Source organism: Alexandromys fortis, unplaced genomic scaffold (genome assembly GCF_014885135.2).
Source record: "Alexandromys fortis isolate MF-2015 unplaced genomic scaffold, M_Fortis_MF-2015_v1.1 scaffold_269, whole genome shotgun sequence".
Classification (NCBI taxonomy): Eukaryota; Metazoa; Chordata; class Mammalia; order Rodentia; family Cricetidae; genus Alexandromys; species Alexandromys fortis.
This window is the reverse complement of record NW_026068138.1, coordinates 457,481-478,241: the sequence shown is the minus strand read 5'-3', so window position 1 is coordinate 478,241 and position 20,761 is coordinate 457,481. Positions and strand designations below refer to the sequence as shown.

The window sequence follows — 20,761 nt, the reverse complement described above, 5'->3', positions numbered from 1 at the left end:
AATATGCATACATTTCATCCATGTTGAGATAGGCTGCTTCTGCTACTGGAGAATAAAGTCATTACTCGACATTAGCTCATTGCTGATAGATAATATACATCTTATTATAAGATGTCATTTCTTAATATCTAATTTTATATATAATGAAATTATTAAGGTTAAACAAGTACTGTTAACAAAAAGACAGTATTAAATTTAGAATGCTTTCATTGGATTCAAGACTTGTTTATTTTTAGTGTGTGGTCTGTGTGGTATGTACAGACCTGTTGTGTGGTGTATGAGTCTGTGTGTGGTGTGTGACCCTGTGTGTATAAGGGCCTCTGTATGGTGTGTATGGATCTGTGTGTGGTGTACAGGTCTGTGTGTGGTGTACAGGTCTGTGTGTGGTATGTATATGCCTGTGTGTGGTTATGTGTAGATCTGTGTGTGGTATGTAAGTCTGTGTGTGGTGTATGGGCCTATATGTGGTGTGTATGAGCCTGTGTGTGGTGTATAGGTCTGTATGTGATATGTATAGGTCTGTGTGTGGTGTGTATGGGCCTGTGTGTGGTGTACCAGTCTGTATGTGGTATATATAGGTCTATGTGTGGTATGTATAGGTCTGTATGTGGTATGTATAGGTCTGTGTGTGGTGTGTGGGCCTGTGTGTGGTGTGGCAGTCTATGTTATGTATGTATGGGCCTATGTGTGGTATATAGGTCTTTGTGTGGTATGTATAGGTCCTGTGTGTGGTGCATATGGGTCTATGTATGGTATACCGGTCTGTGAGTGGTATGTATAGGTCTGTGTGTGGTGTATGGGCTTATGTATGGAAGGTGTCAGGTGTTCTCACAGCTCTCTACCTTATTCCTTTGAGGCAGGTCTATCCCTGAACCTATAGTTTGTGGGTTTTTTTTTTTTTTCAGCTGGACTGGCAGGCAACAAGCTCCAGATACTTACTCTCTGATCTCCGCTCACCCCGGCACTGGGGTTAAAGGTGTGCTTGCCACTAAGATGCTGTGATTGAAACTCAGGTCCTCATTGTTCAGTGAGTGCCCTTAACCATCAAGCTATACCTCCAGACCCTGACTGACATTTTTAATTATTTATCAGTCTTTTGGGCATGTGTTAGTGTGGGCACATGTGCTAACACCAGAAACTTCCATGGGTCCCCTTTTTACCTTCTACCATAGGTTCTGAGACTCAGGTCACCAGATTTTTGCAGCAAGTGCTTGTATCACCTCACCAGCCCTGAGCTCAATTTTTAATGTGTCTAAAATATAGGTTAAAATATTCTTATAATATTAATATATATAATGCTACCTACCAACCTGTCATGGTTATTATCTAACTGCTATGTAATGAGTCCGACAGACGCGACATCGTGGAAATGTCACTGAGAAATTGGTTCATTTTTTACGATGTTCAGATCTGTTTATAAACCAGATAATTCTACGCATTACAAAAGTCTCCATGCTGCCAAATGGACTTAGACAAAAAGCTAGAGACAAAAGCCCTAAGGTTTTCATGCCTCATATAGTGTGCTTTTCACTGATGTACAATGACAAAATGAGAGCTGTAATTTGTCTGGATTTATAGACACAGATTTATATAAACCATTAGCCATTCAATTGGCAGAAGGCTATGAGATCACATGTTGCTCAGATAGGAAGTATCAAAGAGCTTAATAATGGTTATTTAAAATATGGTGTCAGGATATTTAAACTCCAAAGGCCTGGTTTTGTTTGAACTTTCTGTTCTTTCTTCAAAACCTCAATTTTAAAAAAGTAAAAACAAATGATTCAAAGAACTGCCCTGGCAGGGATGACAACAGTGTAGAGACACAGGTGCCCTTCCTTGAGGCTAGCAGATTACCTAGATGATGGGTCCCAAGGAACTGTAATTTCTCCCAATAGTCTTATACTGCGGGAGGGGCTAGCCGAAGCCTGATGCCAGCCAGAGGAGAGATCTGCCACGAACAAGAGATTTCACACTTCTGACAATACTCAGTAAGGCCACCCATCGGGACAGACTAGAGAAGCCACCCATCGGGACAGACTAGAGAAGCCACCTGTCAGGACAGACTAGAGTCGAGAGAATGAAGGAGCCCCTCAGCCATGCTCTGTTAGTAACCCGGATAAAACCTAGTTCACTAAGTTGCCTGGATGGATTCACTTCCTCGACCTGTCTGTGCCCTGCCCAGGGTGCACAGATGTCTCCTTACCCCCACCCGGGAAAAGCCAAGCAACAGACAGGAAGGCAGGCAAAGGAGCCTCGGCATCTGCCTGCCCGTCCTAAGACAAGCTGCCCCTAGACAAAGGAGGCAGAATAAAATATTTTCGGAACTAAATTTGAATTTCAGGTAGTCTTAAAAAGCTGTAAAGGTGTTCTAGCCTCACTCATTACCCTGCGAGAGAACACTGTATCCTCACATTCAGTTAGGTCTGGCCCCAGCAGAGCGGCGAGTTAACATCACTGGATTCCACCCCGGAGCCCTCCGCACTCTCTCACAGAGTGTGGATTAAACACATGCTACACTTTGAGCTTTGGTTCTGCTGGGAATTAAGCAAACTAAATTTGAAAATGCATGTGTGGGCCATAAAAATTACTCAGAGGGCAAGGGTGCTTGCCACAAAGCCTGATGACCTGAGTTCAAATCCCCGGACCCACAGTGGTAGGAGAGAACTAACTACGGCAAACTGTCTTCTGACTTCCATACATGGCATGCATCCCCAGTCCCCCAAACAGACACTAAATAAATAAATGTAAAAAAAAAAAAAATGCATGTCTTTTCCGTACGTAGGTGGTTTGATGGCAAGCCAGAATCCAGTGGAGGAGATGGGACGCACTTCCGTATTCTGACTATGACTATGGAAGACAGGATGAATGACAGAAGCAATGAACAGGAGAAAATGCCTTCCTTGAGGTGACACACAACAGCTATAATTCTTGACAGAGCTCTTCAGTGTGTGTGTATTCCTACATGTACACACAAGTGGACAGCAGGGACTGGGGTTGGGTGTCTTCCTCTGCCGCTTTCCACCTTATCTTTTTGAGATAGTCTTTCACCGGACCTGGGGCACACCAACGCTAGTCACTAGTCAGGATGGCCAGCAAGCCCTGGGGATCTTTATGTCCCTACCTCCTCAGCACTGGAAAGTCAGACATACACCACAATATCCAGCTATTACATGAGTGCTGGGGACCCGAACTCAGTTGAGTGACAAGAACTTTGCCAACTGAACCGTCTCCCTAGCCCGTTGAGTTAGTTCTTCAATAGGGACCATGACAGGGAACTATATTCTCTACGTTAATACAGGTGAGGAACCAGAGGGAACCAAAGGAGTGTCCGGCCTTGAGAAATCCCCCTCCGTCCCTCCTGAAGTTGGTTTCTCCCGGTTGTAGAGGAGGCAGCAATGGCCACATTTTACTTTATCTGACAGGAGAGTTATTGGGTGAATTTTGCTAGCTGCTTCAACTATTAAAGAAAAAGAGAGAGAGGGAGAGACAAAGGATGATGTTCCAAGAAGAAAACTATCACCTAGGCAGTGGCCATTTGGATTTTGAGAATTGTCTGCCAGGGCTGTCACTGGGAAACAATGAGAGAATCTTTACCAGAGGACTTGAATTCGCCTGCCTCCGAAAACCATCACGACACCAGCCCCCTGGACATCTCGGTCCACCTTGAGGAATCGCTGGGCTTCACCTCACATTCCTCTCACCACAGAATGGACACAGCGCTGACAGCCAGAAATCAATAGCCCATTCCCATGCTAATGGCCAAAGGGTTTCTTTTTCAGATTTTTTAAAATCTAAACTTGGAAGTGAGTGATTTTTTTTCTTTCTTTTTTCCTTTTTTTGCTGGGGCAGAAGAGATGGCTCAGCAAAAGTGCTTGCTGCTCCCACAGAGGACAAGAGTTTGGCTCCCAGCACCCAGGTCTTGTGGCTCACAACTACCTATAACTCTTGCTCCAGAGAATCTGAAACCCTCTTCTGGCCTCCTCAGGCACACACATGGGAGCACACTCACACACACATACACAACCATTTCATGTGGAGGTCGGAGTACAACTTGCACCTTGTGGGTCCTGGGACGAACTCACGCCATCAGGTTTGGTGGCGGACACCAACTCACCAGCCCCCAGGAGCACAAACATTGAATGCCTTCTTCTGCCAGTGCTGCTGCTGGGTAGCTAAAGCAGTCTACAACTTTGAGTAAGAACAACAGACCAGTCTCAACCTTTAAGAGGCAGAGGACACAGCTATCTGACAAAGGGAGAAGAAACGTTATAGGGGACTCACAAGAATGGATAACCCAGGCTTCCCTAGCATATTTATTCCTTACATGGGTTTCAGGGATTGAACTCAGGTTGCTAGTGTGACACTGGCGGTAACCTGATCCACTCAGCCATACTGATAGCCCGGAATTTTTTTTTTAGGTTTTTAATTAACATGCTTGTTGTTTCTTTGAAACGAGGTCTCATGTAGCCCAGGCTGGCCTGGAACTTGCTTTGTAGCCAAAGTTGACCTATCTCCGCCTCCCAAGTATCGGGACTACAGGTACACACCAGCACGGCCAGCTCATTTCAGTTTTTTTTAAAAAAAAAACCTCTGTAGTTATCCTCAAACTCAAATGTCAACTGACCCAGTCTACTGAAGGGGACAGCAGGGCTCCCAGCAGTCACCAACTTCGGAGGCAGCTCCCTCTGCTGCATGTCCGTCTCAGCTTGCACCCTGCAGAGCCACCAGCCAAAGTTCACCTTCCTGCTCAATGCAAGCCCTGCTCAGGCCCCTTCAAGAAGTGGCTGAGGTATTTGTTAGCAGATGGCTCCTGCCTCTGTCAGAGCTACGCCACCAAATCACCGCCAAAGGATATCAGATGGAGACGCTTGCTCGGAGAGGAACATGAGTTACGTTGTTCATCAAAGCTATCCAAATGCATGTATAGTGTGAGGCTACACAGTTTTGGGGCTAAAATTAATTTGTTGGAGATTAAGAACAATTTCTAACAAATGGTGAAAACTGGCCTTAGCCTGACTCAAGATATCATCTTGAGAATGTGTATATCAAATTATAGATCATTGTCATCCCTGACAGAAAATAAAATTGGCAAGAGGAACCACAGTTAGCTCCCTTCCGGTGGCCACTTGGAGGCGGAGTTAGGGGAACAGGGCTGTGACAGGCAGGCAGACTGGTAGAGTCCTTGCAACCAGCTGGGACCCGGCAGGTGGCTGATATCTGCAGGGGTTCTTGTCCTGTGACAGAGCAGGGCAATGCCCCTGTGTGGCCTGAACTTGCTGCACACAACACGTGTGAGGACATCGCACCCCTGGGCTGTCAGAGGCATGCAGGAGTCAAGCTTGTGAGGTGGGAGCTTGGGCAGGAACCACATGAAGAAGCCATACTTCAGGGGAGCGGCATGTCTTGCAACTGCTCCCGTCATGCGTCATGCCAATAGGCATGTTTAGATACTTTGAGGGTCTGCTAGAATTCCTCCCATTTGAAATTAAAACAAGGTTCATTTCAATCCAAATTGGAGGCTCCTCATTGGTAGAAAGGCAATTGGCTCCCAGCAGCTGCCAGACACAAGGTCAAAGGAGCGGGGATTCCAGTCAGGCAAGGGGCTGATTTTGTCTTTCTGGGAAATTCTTGCATTTGATAACTTGTCTCCTCTTAAAGCAGTGAGCGAGTTCCAAACACACTTGCTCGCTTTCTGAACAAGTACGAACGCAAGCAACGGGAGGACGCTTACCTCTGGTTCCGGCTGGGAGCCGTGCTCCTCTTCTGAAGAGTTTGGTAGAATTGCCCATGTTATGTTAGCACTGGCCGAGGGCAAAGAGCCAAGGGTCCCGTTTTTCAGTTGGTCTGTGGAATGTGACGTGGGCCCATGCCATCCCAGGATGGTTTCTGAAATAAAGAGCAAGAATGATGCCCGCTGCTCTCCAGATCAAAACACTCAGAGCCTGTGAAATATCTGTGAGGAGACCCATGGGACATGGGCTTTGTGCCACGCATGGTGGGGTATACCTGGCCATGCATGGAAGACATATTTTCCTACAGCATCAGGACCAGCGTCATCACAGACTAGAAAGATCGTGTGTACTCAAGCACATGGGGGCCAGAGGTTTTCATCAAATGTCTTCCCCAGTCACTCTCCACCTTAATTTCTTTTTCGGATCTACTTGTCCCCGCCTCCCCAGAGCTGGCTATACAGGTGTAATACAGGTACACACTGCTGCGCCCAGCTCTTTACGCGACCCTTGAGCGCAAACCCAAGTCCTTGAGCCTGTGTGACAAGAGCCTTCCCAGAGTTGTTTCCCCAGCCGCCAGCAATTTCTTCTACCAACATAGGCAAATGCTGTTTTCAAACCTTCAAAAACAGTTTATAATATTTACGTTAAAGACCGGGTCATATTATCAGCCTCTCAAAATGTGGTCTGTTGTTTAGTAGTTGCAGCTCAGGAAAGATGTTGACAATGTGGCCAGGTACAGGAATGTTAAGAAGACCCATCACCGAGAGCCAATATGCCTGCTCCATTCTAGCAAGAATAATTTTTAGAAATAGCAGCCTGCTAACCAAAAACATTTTCCCAATCTTCCTTCAAAGCCTAGGAGGGGAGAAAAGATTCTCTCCTCCGATATGATTTTTATAGCATTATTATTATCATGTATCTTCGCAAGCTTATTAATGGGGACAGGAGTAATGACAGGTAGATTTCTTTACCCCGTAGCAATCTAGGAAGGTGAATAAATAGGTCGCTCTTGGCTCACTTCCAGCCTGGAGATTCAGTTCCCCACCTAGGAGCAGGGATAAATGAGAAAGGAACGACAGCCTGGGGAGTGGGGCTCACTCGGTCCTAGGGATCTCAGGTGTCCCGTCCTCAAGGCAATCCTGTCTGTCGGCGTCCTTCCTGAACTTGCTCGGAGGGAAAAAAAAACAATCTAGAAACAGCTTAAACCTTTAACATCCGGAGAGAATCTGACTGGTGGACATAAAATAGGATGAACAGCAGCAAAAGTGGGGCACTTGCCCCCACCCCAACCCACCCCCGTGTGTGTGTGTGTGTGTGTGTGTGTGTGTGTGTGTGTGTGTGTTGCTGGGTGTGGTGTTCTCTTTCCAATGCCATACTCAATACTTTACTTCTGAATACATACATATATAGTAGACTGCATAACTCTGCTGCTTAAGCTCCAACTGAAGTAAAATGTAAACCTCTTAGCCTTCTGAGCCCAGACCTGGCAGGCTCCATCCCTCTCCCTGTGGGCTCCAGCCTTCCCACAGTGAGCCAAGTTTATTATCATCTTAGAGCATGGCATAGGCCATCCCTACTTTCCAGAGGCTGCCCCTCTAGACCTCCTCTGGGGTGGAAGGTGGGTGAGTGGGGCTGGGGTGAGGGTGGGGCTAGCTAATCATCACCTGCTCAGAAGCCTCCAGGAGGTCCCTGGTCCAAGGGCATCCCAAAGGCATCCCAAGGCCCATTGTGGCTTCCTGCTTTCTTCACAGAAGCCGCAGCTGTCTGAGCTCAGCTGGGGCACACACTGGACTCTGTTTCCTCTTTCCTTCCTATACCACCAGCAGCCCCTTGGAGGCAGAGGCAACAGTGGCCCTCCTTGATCTTCTGACTTTCACGGACACCAATTCATGAATGTGATCCACAGATATACATGCAGGCAAAACACTCATGCACACAAAATCTTTTTAAAAAAATGAATGGATTCATACATGAATGAATAAATAAATATTGAAAAATGTGGAGGAAGTCGGTTAGTCTTGTGGTTTAGTCTCGCTTGTCTCACCTAGTCTGTTGTGTGTCTGGTGTCCATTCCCCCTCCCCTGCCCCCATGCCTATGTTGAATCCTAAATCCTGTCTGCTGGGGATTCAATGTTTGTATCCCTGCCCCATTCATATTGTGAGGTCTTAACCTCTGACCCAACAAGATCTGAAGTCAGAATTTTCTAGAAGCAATTAAAGCTAAATGAGACCATCAGCTAGAGCCTTCATCCAACAGGATCCGCATCCTTAAGAAAAGGCCAGCGCTGGCACTGCACACACATGGCAAGTGAGAGCATGTGACATGTGATGGGGGGAGGGAACGGTCACCAGTGGGCGAGGGGAAGACCCTTCAGATGGAGTCCAGCCTCCGGCACTGCCAGAAACACGCATCTGTTGGTTCAGCCTTGGCAATCGCAGCCCGAGCTGACTGAGTGTTGCCTGTGTAAAAATTTGATATTCTGTTCATTGTGCATTGGTTTTGCGTTGATTTCAGTTTGAAACAGTCCACAAAAGCATCTCTTGCCACCATTCCTGAGATTTTTTTTATTAAGGTATGTATACACATCTGTAACTCTGCATGGGTGTATGGGTGTGCACACACACACACTCGTGAGTGTTTCTCAATGTCCATGTGGATATGAAGGTCAGAAACCACATTTTCATGGTTTGGTTCTCTTTCCACCATGTGGGTCCCAGGGACCAAACTCAGGCCATCTGACTTGGCAGCAAATACCTTTCCCAATGAGCCGCCTCACAGGCCTGATTCCTGAGATTTGGGGCAATTAAATCCTATGCTCAGGGCTGTCATCTCACTGATTTTATCTGGGCTCTGAACTGATGATGAATAATTTTTCTAAACATAATTATATAGCTCACATCAAAGGCAAAATGATTGAGAGAATTAACCATTAACGTTTAGAAAAATATAAAGACAGTGACTACAGAAAAATGAGCTTGCAGGCAAGCATGAAGTCCTAGGTTCAATACCAGCATGGCCACATAGATACTACATATATACACAGCAACAGCCCACACATGGCAGCACCAAAAATACGGTCAGTCGGCTGGGGAGGCGGGGAGTTTAAGTGCACCCGGTCTTCACCACTAACGATTCAAAACGTGGTGTGTAACAAGAACAAAAACATGTGGCCACCCCCTTTGTGGTTTTTCTCCCAAAACTCAAAGGTAGGATAAGAGAAATAGAGTTTTTGTAGCCAGAGAGCAACGTAGAGGAAAAGGCACCCGTAAGTGCCAGAGCAAGAGGCATTCTTAGGCTAACGGAGAAAGACAGCAGCTGCCTTCTCTTTCCTTCCACCTTTGCTGAGCCTCTACGTAGCCCAGGCTGGCTTCATGTTCACACTCCTCCTACCTGTCTGCCCTGTGATCCCAGAGGTGTGTGCCACTGTGCCTGGCTCCACACACAGTTTTAAAGACAGGAGTTTGCCTGAAATGTCTCAATCAGTCCTGTCTCCTGGGAGCCTCAAGACACTGAGGATCACCCGGCCTCTGCCCACAGACTGTGGCAGGTGATGGCTCCCGGAAGCCTCAGCTGCTGGTTTGGGATGACCTCATCTTTCAGGTTCAGTAAACCTTCCAGGGTTCCAGAGTGAGGCTGTGACTGCCAAAGCTAAGAAAGCGTGAGACACACCTGCAGAAGAAAGCCACGTGTTCCTAACTTGCACACGTGCCAAGGAGACACGAAAGCGGTGTGCCCACGTGCGTGCAGAGGCCAAAGGAAACCTGGGGTGTCTGTCCTCAGGTGCTGCCATCTTGTACCTTTGAGACAGTGTTCCTCTCGTTTGGCCTGGACCTTGCTGACTGAACTAGCCTGGTTGGCGAACCCCAGGAGTCCACCTGTTTCTACCTCCCCAATCCACCGCTAGGATCACAAATGCATGGCACCAAGGCAAACTATTTCTGCTTTGTTTTAACATGAGGTCTAAGGATTGAACTTGGGTCCTTACGCTTACATGGCAAACGCTGTATTGACAGGGCTATGTCCCAGTCCTTGACCGACAGCTTTCTTTGTGGAGAAAATGCCACTCAAGAACTTTGTTTTGACTGCTTAAGAAGCTCACCCATCTGAAAGACTACAAGGAGAGATTGTAGCTTTTCCTACCTACTCACTGACTGACGGCATGCTTGCATTTCAGTCTTGGAAAACCGTAAAATAAGAGTGACTGGCAGTGGGCAGCTTTACCAGAAGAGGGGAAAGACAGAAAAGGAAGGCGCTGAGTGGTGGAGAAGGAAAGCGAAGCAGATGGCCAGGAAAGCCCAGAATAGTCGTGTGACCCTCACGTTTAACCGTTTTCAGCGTGACATGCTTACCAACAGCACTTTCCAGGAATCTTGGGAGACGAGAATATTCTGGAACGTGATCAAGGGAAAGTGGACTAACTGCTTTCTGTCCTCATTCAGGCCCACTAGGACCCTGCTGTCACCATCCTGACCAAGCTGGCTCCAGCATCCCTACTTCCCGAGCCTACTTTGTGCCCAGCAGGCTGGGACAGTCCAGCTCTGACCTGGAACCACAATGCGTGGTTATAGCCTCTGCTTAGAGCCGGATCTCCTTCCCTGAACAATAACCCCAGCAGTAAGCAACCAACAAGAAACAGACAACAAAGTCCTCTGAACCCCCAAATCAAGCTTCAATTCTCTGCCCCACTGGAATCCAAGTACAGAACCAGCTCTAAGTTCTGAGTCCATCTCTGCCCACTTTTCCCATAGAGCTAGGCTGGGAAGGACAGACCCTCAGCTCCTTCCAGCCAGGCACACGTCCCCAGCAAGCCACTGACACAGAACAGACAGGAATGGGGAGCTGCATATTCAAGCCTTGACTGAAAAGCCAAATCACCTCATTATCTTTCCCTACAACATTAAAGATGCCCCAGAGACGGGTCTGGAGTAAGGCTGCATAGAAGGGAAGCAGGTGCATTTGAAAATATGCTTGGAGCCAGGCAGTGGCGGTGCACACCTTTAAACCCAGCACTCGGGAGGCAGAGGCAGGCAGATCTCTGTGAGTTCGAGGTCAGTCTGGTCTATAAGAGCTAGTTCCAGGAAAGGCTCCAAAGCTAAAGCTACAGAGAAACCCTGTCTTGAAAAACCAAAATATAAATAAGAAAGAATAAAAAAGAAAGGAAGAAAGAAAAAGATAAAGAAAAATATGATATGCTTGGGACAAAAGATGGACCAGAGTGTATTTGCATCTGTAGACAAAGTGACCTCAGCCAACCAGCGTCCCAGGAGACACAAGGAAATGTTACAGAAGATGAACTACTACGGCATCACAGGGGCAGGGATGCTGCGTCTATTCCCAGCACTTGGAAGGCAGAGGCATAAAGATCAGAAGTTCAAGGTCAAACTTGTCTACATAGCAAATCCAACACCAGGCTGTGTTACATTTGTTTATGCTGTAGAATATTTGCTTAATGATGCAAAGATGTGTTGCATTCTTTTATGTTGCATTTGTTTAACTCTATGAAGCTGTGCTACTTTGCCTGCCTAAAACACCTGATTGGTCTAATAAAGAACTGAATGGCCAATAGGCAGGAGAAAGGATAGGTGGGGCTGGCAGGCAGAATAAATAAGAGGAGAAATCAGAGAGAGAGAGGGAGAGAGAGAGAGAGAGAGAGAGAGAGAGAGAGAGGAGAGAGAGAACACATCAGGGGCCAGCATGCAGCCACACAGCAAGCTATAGAGTAAGAAGTTAACAAAGGTATACAGAAATAGAGAAAGATAAAAGCCCAGAGGCAAAAGATAGTTTAAGAAAAGCTAGCTAGAAGCAAGCCAAGCTAAGGATGGGCATTCATAAGTAATAATAAGTCTCTGTGTATATTTATTTGGGAGCTCATTGGTAGGCTCCCAAAGAGTCAGAGTAAAGAGCAGGGCATGGTGATCCATACCCATAATTGCAGTCCTAAGAATGCTGAGGCAGGAGGATCACCATAAGATCAAGGTCAACCTAGGCTACAGAGTTAAGTCAAAGCCAGCCTGGACTATACCGTGAGATCCTGTCTCAGAAAATTAAGAAGGGCTGGATGGATACAACAGTATACACACATATACAAAGAGGTCAATACACATCTCAACCAGGCAAGCTCAGGGGCTGGGAAGGGAGCACTCACCGGAGGGCCCTGGCTTGTGGCTGGGTGGGCCCACCTGGCGCACACTCTGCTGGAGCAGGGTGAGGCACTCCCCAAGGCAGCTGAGGGTGGCAGCGGAGGTAGCCTTCAGGAGAAGCAGGTCCTGGTCCAAGGCAGTGAGGGGGCCGGAGCCTGGAAGGGACTCGATGGCATGCACGAGGTTCTTCTGCTGACCTTCCACCTGGTTCATCATCTAGAAAACACGGACAACGGAGATAAGGAGGTTTCCTTTTGAGAGACTCCAAGCCCACAGGGAGCTTTGGAGTTGTGACAGAGACACTAGGCTCTATGCACAGGGCACTCTGTGCACGCTTAGCCATTGCTGTGGTGGTCAGGCCTGGGTGCCCGCGTGGGGGTCCATCTATTCACACCCTAAAACACTGACCAAAGAGAATGAATGACATCAGAGCTAAAAAGGAGTAGCAGAGCCATTAGGTACTACTTTACAGACATTGGGAAATAAGTCAATAATAAGTATATTAAAAACAAAAAGCCCTGGGCTTCAGGGATAGCTTAGCTGGCAGAATCCTTGCCTGGCATAAAGAAAGCTCTGGGTTCATTCCCAAGTACCACTTAAACCAGGCATGATGTGGTATACCAGTACTCCCAACACTAGAGGGTAGAGGCAGGAGGATCAGAAGTAAAAGGTCATGAGTTCAAAGCCAGCCTGGGCTACATGACACATTACTGCATGGTGAGTTCAAAGCCAGCCTGGGCTATGTGGCACCCTTAAATAAAAAGCAGAAGGCTTCACACCCTTCCTCAACATTGTTCTATGGAGGGCTCTCCCTCAGAGCAGGGGTTGTTTCTTGCTTCCCCTCCAGAACCAGTCTGCCTCGTCTAAGCACGCCCATCCCAAAGCAGAGTGAAATGGGGAGCTGATGTAGGGAAAGACATGGTCAAACCACCGTCAAGCCAGCCCATTCTGATGACCACAGACAACACGGCTTTCTGTCACATCACGTGAGACATCAGGGAGAGGAGAACAACCAGGAATGGGAGGGCCATTCCTACACCCTGGCTCACACCACAACAAAACCGAGAAACCCTCCCGTGGTCTGCCCTCAGCTGGCAAGCTCATCACAAGGCGAAGCATAGTCTGCCTGTGACTTTGAATGTCACATCGAGAGAAAGCGCTGCAGAGAGAGCTGGCGAAGTACTCAATGGTTATCCTGTGCCATCCGGGCCCCCAGAGTTTTACAGCTTGTCACATTAAATCAGATGATGTACATAAGGCGCCAAGCACCACATCTAGCAGATAATTAGTCATTCTGAGAAGGAGGTGAGAAAGCAACAGCCCAAGGTCACGGGCTGCCGACACTGAGTGGGGGGCCATGGCCTGTGCCTCAGACACCACTCCATCGCTCTTTGGGCTTTCCTACAAAACCCGTTCCCAGTCCCTAGAGACATTTCCAGCTCCTCTGACCTTGTCAATCCCAGAGAACTCTCGCCAGCTGGAAGGCAGGAGACCTACACGTAACAGTACACGTAACACTGGACTTGGACCCACCGCTCTCAGGAGTTCTGTCCCACAGGCTCGTGAATTTAAATACCTGGTCCCCAACTGGCAGTGCTGTTTCGAGATGCTGGGAAACCTTCAGGAGGTGGGGCCAAGTTGGATGAAGTAGATCATGAAGGCGGGGTCTCGGGGCATATAGCCCACCCTGCTCCTGGTTCTCTTAGATGTGAACAAATGGCTGTTGCCATTCCCACTGCCACACAGCATCCCCCGCCTTCCCTGCCATCATGGACTTCCTCACACCGTAAGTTAAAATAACCCTCTCTTCCCTGAAGTTGCTGCTTGTCGGATAGTTTGTCACAAAGAGAAGAAAAACAGCGAGTATGCCTGGGGGCTATTCCTTTCCACTATGTGAATATGTGTCGCTGTGATTGGTTTAACAAAGAAGCGGCTGGCCAATAGCTGGACAGGTAGAGGTTAGATGGGACTGGCAGATGAAAAGCGAGCATGAGGAAGAAGAGGAGTCATCTTGGGAGTTTTGAGAAGATGCAGAGGAAGCAGGAGATGAACTTGCAATATTGATAAAAGGTACTGAGTCAGATGGCAGAGCATAGATAAGAAGTATGGGTTAGTTTAAAATGTAAGTGTTAGTTCGTAACAAGCCTGAGCTATTGGCCGAGCATTTATAATTAATAATAAGTCTCTGTGGTTATTGGGAGCTGGCTGGTGGGACAGGAAAGTCTGCCTACATATGCCTGTCTGGGCTCCCCCATCCTTCCCTCCCTGCTGTTTGCTTAGAAAACAAATGATATTATCTATCATTGGATGTAGTCATGTACTTTAACAAAAACTAACGAAAAGCTCATCTGGACTGGGGAGATGTTCAGTCAAGTGCTTATTGAGCAAGCTTAAGACCCTGGGTTTGATCCCTCAGAGTCCACATCAAAAAGCATGTCCCCTGTAACCACAGTGCTGGAGAAGTGGGGACAGGAGGATCCCCAGGGACTCACTGACCAGCCAGCCCAGCCTGACTGGCAAACCTCAGGTTCAGTGAGAGACCCTGCCTCAGAAAGCAAGGTAGAGAAAGATTAAGGAAGAGACCCAGTGTTGACCCCAGCCTCGACACACGTGCTGGGGCACATGCACACATACACTCACACTAATGCATACACAGTGCTCTCTCTCTTCCCCCGCAACTATTTCAATTTTACAAAATGATTTTTTAAAAATCACCAAGTTCATAAACACACTGCAGGGACCCAAGCTGGAGCTCCTCACTGTCCTGTGCACACCTACAGTCCGCCTGTGTAACTCGGTCTTTATGGATCACAGAGGTCGAATCAGCCTGTGCTTTTTCAGCAGCATGTGAAACATTGCAGGGCCCAGAGAGTACCTTTCTCTTTCCGGCTCCTCCAGAAAGTTTCTTGAATCACCTAATTTAATCTAAAATTGTAAGCCCAGGACTGAGACTGCAGCTCTGGGGGGATGCAGAGATGGTGCAGCATTTGCCTAGCATGCACTAGGCCCTGGGTTTGATCCCAGGTACTGTGTAGACTGGGCGTGTCGTAACTCTCGGGAGGTGGAGGCAGGAGCTAAAGGTCAATCTTGGCTACGCTGAAAATTCAAAGCCAGACAAGGAAACCTCAGGCCATCTTAAAAAAAAAATAAAAAAGAAAGAAAAAGAAAAAGGAAGGCATCTGCAGCTGAACTCCTCGCACCTCCGCCCCTCCCCAAGCATTCCTCTCCCTCCAACATCACTAGTACCTGTTTTCTCTGCTCAGGGATGCTGGGGTGTGAGCAGGGACCACCAACTGTACTGTGCTCTGATGAATCCCAGATGCAGAGAGAACAACCGAATCACAATGTCCACATTCTCTCCATGAAATACAAAGGCGTTCATTTGGGACCCAAAGTTCAGAGAAGCATCAAAGAGTATCATAGGTCTTTAGCCTAGGTCTGTCGTTCCACCAATGAACAATACCTCTTTGTTGGTTTCAGCTTCCCAAGAGAGACTGACAACCAGCTACATTTAATTTTCAATCAGATAAAATATCTAAGTGTTCAATGCAGCCAACTGTACACACATCTGCTAACAGAGAAAGCTGGATTTTGTGCGAGTTGTAGGACTCAGCGCTTTCTCAAAATTCTCACCATAAAACTAGTCCCAGAGAAATGATGTGTCAAAAAAGGAGAATATACTGATGAAGCCTATAATCCATTATATATTTTACTATCATGAATGCAGCTATAAAGAGTAACAGGAGAGGTAAGCAAGACAGAGCTGCTAACTAATACGGAATGTTCTCGGTTTTAATCAACAAAGAGACCCATATTCCAAATTATATTGTACAGGATAAATACTTGCTATTTCGCAAGCATAAGCTATTATGTAAATCTTAGGTCATAAAAATACAAAATAGGTTTATGGGATGTCCTATTCTACTGCCACGGAAGCACAAGCCCAGAGATGGAGTGCACATCAGCTCTCTGAAAGCACTCAACAGTGTCTACCGAGAGCTACTACCAGAGGCAGCCCTTTGGCAGAGGCACTTGGAAATGGTGTTGAAGAGGGTGTGGTTACAATGATGGAGATATACTAGGACAAAGTGGGAGAGGGATGGGGTGGCCTGCAGCCCTGCACCTAGTTATGTTCAATGTCAACAGCGCCCCCTGGAGTAACTCTTTGCCCAGATACCAATAGTAAAGCATCTATTGGCTTTCATCACCTTTCCTAGCAAACTGAGCACTGAAGATAGTGAGGAAAACTCCAATTCCAGATGGTGTGGCGCTCTCTTCTGGCATCCATGGGCACTGCAAGCACATAGTGCAAGACATACATGTAGGAAAAATATACATGTATGCATATATATATATACACATATAAATGTATGCATACACACATACATATACATGCACACATACACATACAGATACATATACAAACCAGGGGCAGCAAATTGGCTTAGTGGGTAAAGGCTCTTACCACTAAGTCTGACCAGGATTTACATGGTAGAAAAATAGAACTGATTTCCACAATTTATCCTCTGATCTCCACATATGTGTTGTGTCACACAGCATGCACACACACACACACACAATTTTTTAAAAGAACATAGTGAAAATTTCCATTCATTCTGGCATTTGGCTTCTTAATCAAGAAGAAGCATCACCTATCTCTAACACATGTGCAAAAACACAATCCTAAATTAAACATCAAAGGTACAAATATAGGTCAGGCTGTGTTTCCCAGATAACTTACTTCGCAGGACACGGGAACCCCTGGCCTGTTTCCATAGCACTCAAGAGGCAATGCACACTGCAGAATTGAATCATAGGAGGCAGTGCTAAGAGGGCTAGCAGCTACACAGAAACTCAGACACAGAAACCAGGAATGCCGCACAGTAGCCCAAACCCACAAGTTCAAGCCGTCCTTGGAAGAGCTGAAGAAGGCCTTGGAGTGGGGAAAGTAGCCAAGGGTCTCCCCTCTCCTTGCTTTGGCATCTCTCAACTGCAAGCCTTGATGCTGATTTTTGAGGTATCTAGAATCCGGTGCTGAAGGTTATTACCAGCCAAGTCAGTCGTTCATTTCTTCTTTAACACGAGATCGTCACAAGTGCCTCGTGACTACAGAATCCTAGTCCTGGATTAGGAGCCACGGCGGGGCTGCTTGCATTGTCTGGCAGTGCCTACACCGGCTGCCTGGGGCCGTCCATAACTCAATCCTGCTTGTAAGCAGAGGGGCCAACCGACCCCACAGACAAAGTGACTTTTGTTGGGCATCTGTCCCTAGTTCTCTGAGGCACTGTTAAGTCTCATTTTGGATCCAAGTGGCTAACTGAGGTATCTTTGAGCATTCTTTGGAGGCAGGAATTCAAAACTACATAATTCCATCCTTCATGGTTTAAAAGGAATTTCATTCTCTCCGTGTGTGTTGCTGTTTCTTTATCCACTCCTCTGCTGTTGGACATTGGTTATATCCTGATCTTTATCCAGTCTTACTCCACGCTATAAACCAAACTTCTAATTCTTAGCATTCTGACCCCCATCTCCTCCCTCCAGAGACACAGCCGGCGTCTCCCTTCATTGCCCCTCCTTCAAATACTGAACAATAAAATCAGCCTTGCCTGATCAGTAGATTCTACTGTTACTGTTTAGAGAGCTTGGGGCTGGAGAGATGGCTCACTGGTTAAGAGCACTAGCGCCCCCCCCACCCCTTCAGAAGACCTTGGCTCATTTTCAGCACCTACATGGAGACTCACAACCATGCTTAACTCCAGTTCCAGGAGACCCGAGGCCCTCTTCTGAATGCCTCGGGTACCAGACACACACAGTGCACATATCTACATGCAGACTATTAAGTTTCAAACCTGGTCCAATTAACTCAGTGCCTATTTAACATATCAAAGTGAACCTGGCTTCCAGGTTCTCCCAGCATCCCTCAGTCCCTACCTCTTACAGGTACACTCACCATAGACCTTAAACTCTCCGGCCCAGGGGCTGGGCTTCCCTTTCTCTCGGGGCTCCTCCCTATAAAATCCAGACATTTCAGTTATCTGCTCCTTCTGGCCTCCCAGCTGCTGTACACGGCCGCCCTACCACCGCCACCCCATACACACGGCCCAGCTCAGCCTGGTCACGTCCACTCTGGACTCTCCTGATGTCCCTGCCTCTATCGATGCTCTCCTTTTATCCACAATAAACTTGCTCCTCCACCACACCTAGGAGCAGCCATGTCCTTTCCTTTTTACAGACACAATATTTAAATACATAGAATAAAGACATCTGTAGAAAAGTACCTGGAAAACTGGCATTGACATCTGTGATAGGTTTTCCCTCCATGATTTCCCTCCACACACTTGCAATTCCACCTTCCCTGGACCCCCCGCCCCCAGCTTTGTTCCCTCCTGCCTCTGAGTATATCAGCCTAGAATGGCAGAGTTCGCTATAAGGAGAATCCCAGGACACTTTTAGAATCCAAGACACAACCTTATGTAGGCCAGCTCTAGCCTTAGTGTGGCCATCTTGCAGAACTCAACGTCTGAAGAGACACTGGTACTCTCTCTTCGGCTATCAGGCTATAGAGATGTGGGCCCCCAAACCTGGAATTTCTCTCCAAGAATCTCATGCTGAGTGAAGGAAAGGGCAAAAGGCTGGTGCCAGTTGGAGAGGGAGCCTAGAAAATTGTTCATGCTTTCGACACGTCAGATCACCTCGGTAGGAGAGACCGGAGCCCAGGCAATGAGGAGTCAGTGATGGGCAAGACTGCCTTGACCAGGACTGGTTACTCACGCCCTCTCCCCTCCCCTCTGCCCCAATCTGCTTTTGTCTCTCAACTGCATGATCTTGAAGTGAACTTGAGCGTTGACAACTGATCGTGCAATGTCAAGACTAGACGCAAACGCAGGCATCCTGGAGCCACTCCAGCCGGAAGAGAGCAGCACACACAGACCTGACTGGCTGGCTGGAAAGCTGGAGGAATCTATTTGGAGACAGGACCAATTCCCATTTTCAGAAAACTGGCAGGAAGGAGAGAAGCATGCACTCCGGGCATTTGCTCGGCGCCTCTCTGGAGTCCTGGGAAGGCCATCACTAATTTTGACCATTACAGAATGACTGAAGGCATCTCTGTCCACCCCCATGCTGGGAGGGAGGACAGACAAATGGTATTTCTCCACTTCAACATCTCAACCGTTGGCCTTTTTATTACATACTTAGTGAGGGAAGAAGCTGTGTGCTGGGCGGGGCCGTCCCATAGGAGCCTGCTCCAGCTCCTCCATGGTGGAAAGGTTTGTCGGGCCAGGAAATTCCAGCGATGTTTATAAACCAGCTCATATGGCTCCAGGCAGAGGGCAAAGGGCAAAAGCAACATTCTAAATCACACACACTTTCAAAAACCGAACCGTGCTGAAGAGGGCCTCTGCCTTCGTTTCCTAAGAACTTCACTTCTTTTTCTCTGACTTTTCTCAAACCACTTCCTCATCACCACATCCCAGCTCCACCCCACACAATATAAAATGTGAGTTTCCTCTGTACAAACACCCAAGAAGCCATCTGAGGGACAGCAGTCTCAAGACAGTCAAGAAACCCAAGCTGGGCGGGGGGGGGGAGCTCTACACAAGGATGAGGTCCTGGGTGCTAATCTCTAACGCTGGGCTTACTTCCCCTGGAAGTTCTTCCCTATATAACCCTGCCATTTTGGTTACTTGGCCCTTTTGTCTACCCTTTACTCTCCTGATCTCCTGGTTCTCCTTTCCCCCTCTCCTCACAAGGCCCAGCTCAGCCATGTACACTCTGGACGCGTCCAGTCAGATGTCCCTGCCTCTGCCTCTGCCCCTCTCCTCTCTCTCTTTTTTTTTTTTTACAATAAACCTTCTCATTCACCATACCTAGAATCAGTCAAGTCCTTCCTTTTTGTTTTTATTTTTGCATTAAATTATAAGCACAGTAGACCCTGGTGTTAAATGTGTGCAGTGCTGCTGATCACACCCCTAACTCCTCCCCTGCCCCCACCCCCATCCCCCCCTCTCTCTCTCTCACACACACACACCAGACAAACACTACCGCTGAGCTATACCTTCAGCCTGGATCCTGGCTTTAGAATAAAAGCCCCTTCCCAACGCCATCCCCATTACTTCGTATAAGTACACCAAGCCAGTTTTCCTACATATCCCAGGCTAGCCTAGGACTCATGAGCCTCCTGCCTGAGCCTCCTAAGAGCTGGGTGGTGACAGGTGGGTGTCACCATCCTGTACTTTTGCTAAAAGAAAAACTGAGGCGGAGAGTATTTTTAGAACTGTGTACAAGATGCTGTAAGAGCCCTGAACGCGACACCCCAACTGCCTCCATGCCATGTAACTTGTGCCTCTGCTGTGAGGTTTGCTTGAGCTGATTGTTTTTAGAAACAATGTACCCAGGAACAGAGTGACTCTGAAAACAGAGACGTTCCCTTCCAAACGGGCACTGGCCGGCTGAGGAGGACTCTCCTTTTGTGAGGGTGTATCCCCTCTGTCCCAGGAAGGGAAGGACAGCCAAGGGATGGAGGATTGTCCTCTGAGGGAAGGCTTGACCAAGTTCTAGCTGCATAACTGAGAGTCAAAGCTGCATTTTTAACCTTTTATTATTATGCCTTAGAGATCCATGAAAGAAAAATGCCTCTGAGCTGCAAGCCCCTTGCTCAAGGACAGACAGTTCCTGAAATGCTGGAGGATACTGTCTGTGGGAGAAAACAAGCCACCTGTTTTCACTCCCCTAATCAAGTTTGTTTGACCCATCCTGCCTGGGATGTGCTTCTCACAGGTGGGCAGAGGCTCACAGCCAGGAGATTTGTCAGGATGTACTCTTGCCCCTGAGTGGATGTAGATAGGATGTACATCAGAATGTACGCTTGCTCCTGATTGGATGTAGCG

General features: G+C 47.5%; 1 protein-coding gene across 2 annotated transcripts in view; it reads right to left on the bottom strand.

Annotated features, from left to right (window-relative positions):
• Osbpl10 (oxysterol binding protein like 10) overlaps window positions 1–20,761 on the bottom strand; it is a 229,427-nt gene that overhangs the window by 46,407 nt on the left and 162,259 nt on the right. For both annotated transcript variants that reach the window (XM_050126557.1, XM_050126559.1), the window contains 2 exons: window positions 11,879–12,089; window positions 5,732–5,886 (listed from right to left, as the gene is read on the bottom strand). In XM_050126557.1, coding sequence (XP_049982514.1) covers window positions 5,732–5,886; window positions 11,879–12,089 — 366 coding nt within the window. The remainder of the gene's footprint in view (window positions 1–5,731; window positions 5,887–11,878; window positions 12,090–20,761) is intronic.